Here is a 1,246-nt window from a genome sequence, read left to right on the forward strand (position 1 = left end):
CAATTCAAGGATCAAATTCAATATTTTAAATTAGCCCACTAAATAGAAAAGTAGCCTAATAAAATTGTGTACAAGCTTACAATAGGCCTACTTAAAATAAAATAACAATTCTTACAAATTAATTCTTACTATTAATTATATAATAGCCTATAATTATAATTAACATATTGGTACTGTTTTAGGGTTATATTATTTATTTCAACTATTTTGTTCATACATATACATTTAGCTAACTATAGGCGCTACATGCTATACTAGCTAAAATTGCATTGTTTTAATTAAGGTTACATGCTAAATATGACTTTATTTAATCATTTAAATAGTAATCTGTCACTGTTTGGATAGAGGCTAATTATGGGTGAGACAAATTGTTTGCAATCACCATACATGACGCCCTAACGATGACAGACCTTAATGGAGTCACACAGTCTCGTTTAAAGAGGTGTAAAGCTTGTATTTTGTGATTGCCATTCTCGTGTTGTATATAGCCTACTTAAGGTTAGTGTGTCTCCGCCTGCTTAGTGAGATACACATTCGAAGCGTCGGGCGGCCCATTGACCGCTATAAGACTGCATGTGTATTGGGATTCCCGGGATCAGACAAGATTCCGGGTGACTGATAAAAAGCGACTTATAGGGAACCTAACTGAGTTTGACACCACCACCACCTATATCATTTATCTACCAAAAACAAACCGAGCAGTAGCTCGTTCTGAAAACTTATAATCGTCGCTTTCATTGTTCACTTTGTTTCAGAAATTAATTATGTAGTCTAATTATGAACCTAAATTATTTTCTACATTTGTTGCAGGTGTGGTTCAAGAATCGACGGGCAAAATGGAGAAAAAGGGAGAGAAACCAACAATCAGAGCTGTGTAAAAACGGTTTCGGCCCTCAATTCAACGGACTTATGCAGCCCTACGATGACATGTATCCCAGCTACACGTACAACAACTGGGCTGCAAAGGGGCTCACGTCGGCCTCTCTGTCAACCAAAGGCTTCCCCTTTTTCAATTCCATGAACGTCAATCCGCTGTCGTCTCAGACCATGTTCTCCCCACCTAACTCCATCTCTTCAATGAGCATGTCCTCCAGTATGGTTCCGTCTGCGGTCACCGGCGTACACGGATCAAGTTTAAACAGCCTCAATAACTTGAATAACCTCAGCAACCCCTCTCTAAATTCGGGGGTTCCCACGCCGACGTGCCCTTACGCCCCACCGACACCTCCGTATGTTTACCGGGACA

The 1,246-nt window shown here is 39.8% G+C and overlaps 1 protein-coding gene across 1 annotated transcript in view; it reads left to right on the top strand.

The window, feature by feature from the left end:
• The window catches only part of LOC107569829 (pituitary homeobox 2), a gene marked incomplete at its 3' end in the record, with an annotated part of 19,604 nt that extends 18,359 nt beyond the window's left edge, over nt 1-1,245 (top strand). Inside the window, exon 3 of the mRNA XM_016255984.1 lies at nt 811-1,245. Within this exon, the coding sequence (XP_016111470.1) occupies nt 811-1,245 (435 nt within the window). The remainder of the gene's footprint in view (nt 1-810) is intronic.
• Nucleotide 1,246: the final 1 nt, after the last annotated feature.

Source organism: Sinocyclocheilus grahami, unplaced genomic scaffold (assembly GCF_001515645.1).
Source record: "Sinocyclocheilus grahami isolate Dianchi unplaced genomic scaffold, SAMN03320097.WGS_v1.1 scaffold1385.1, whole genome shotgun sequence".
NCBI classification, from domain to species: Eukaryota; Metazoa; Chordata; class Actinopteri; order Cypriniformes; family Cyprinidae; genus Sinocyclocheilus; species Sinocyclocheilus grahami.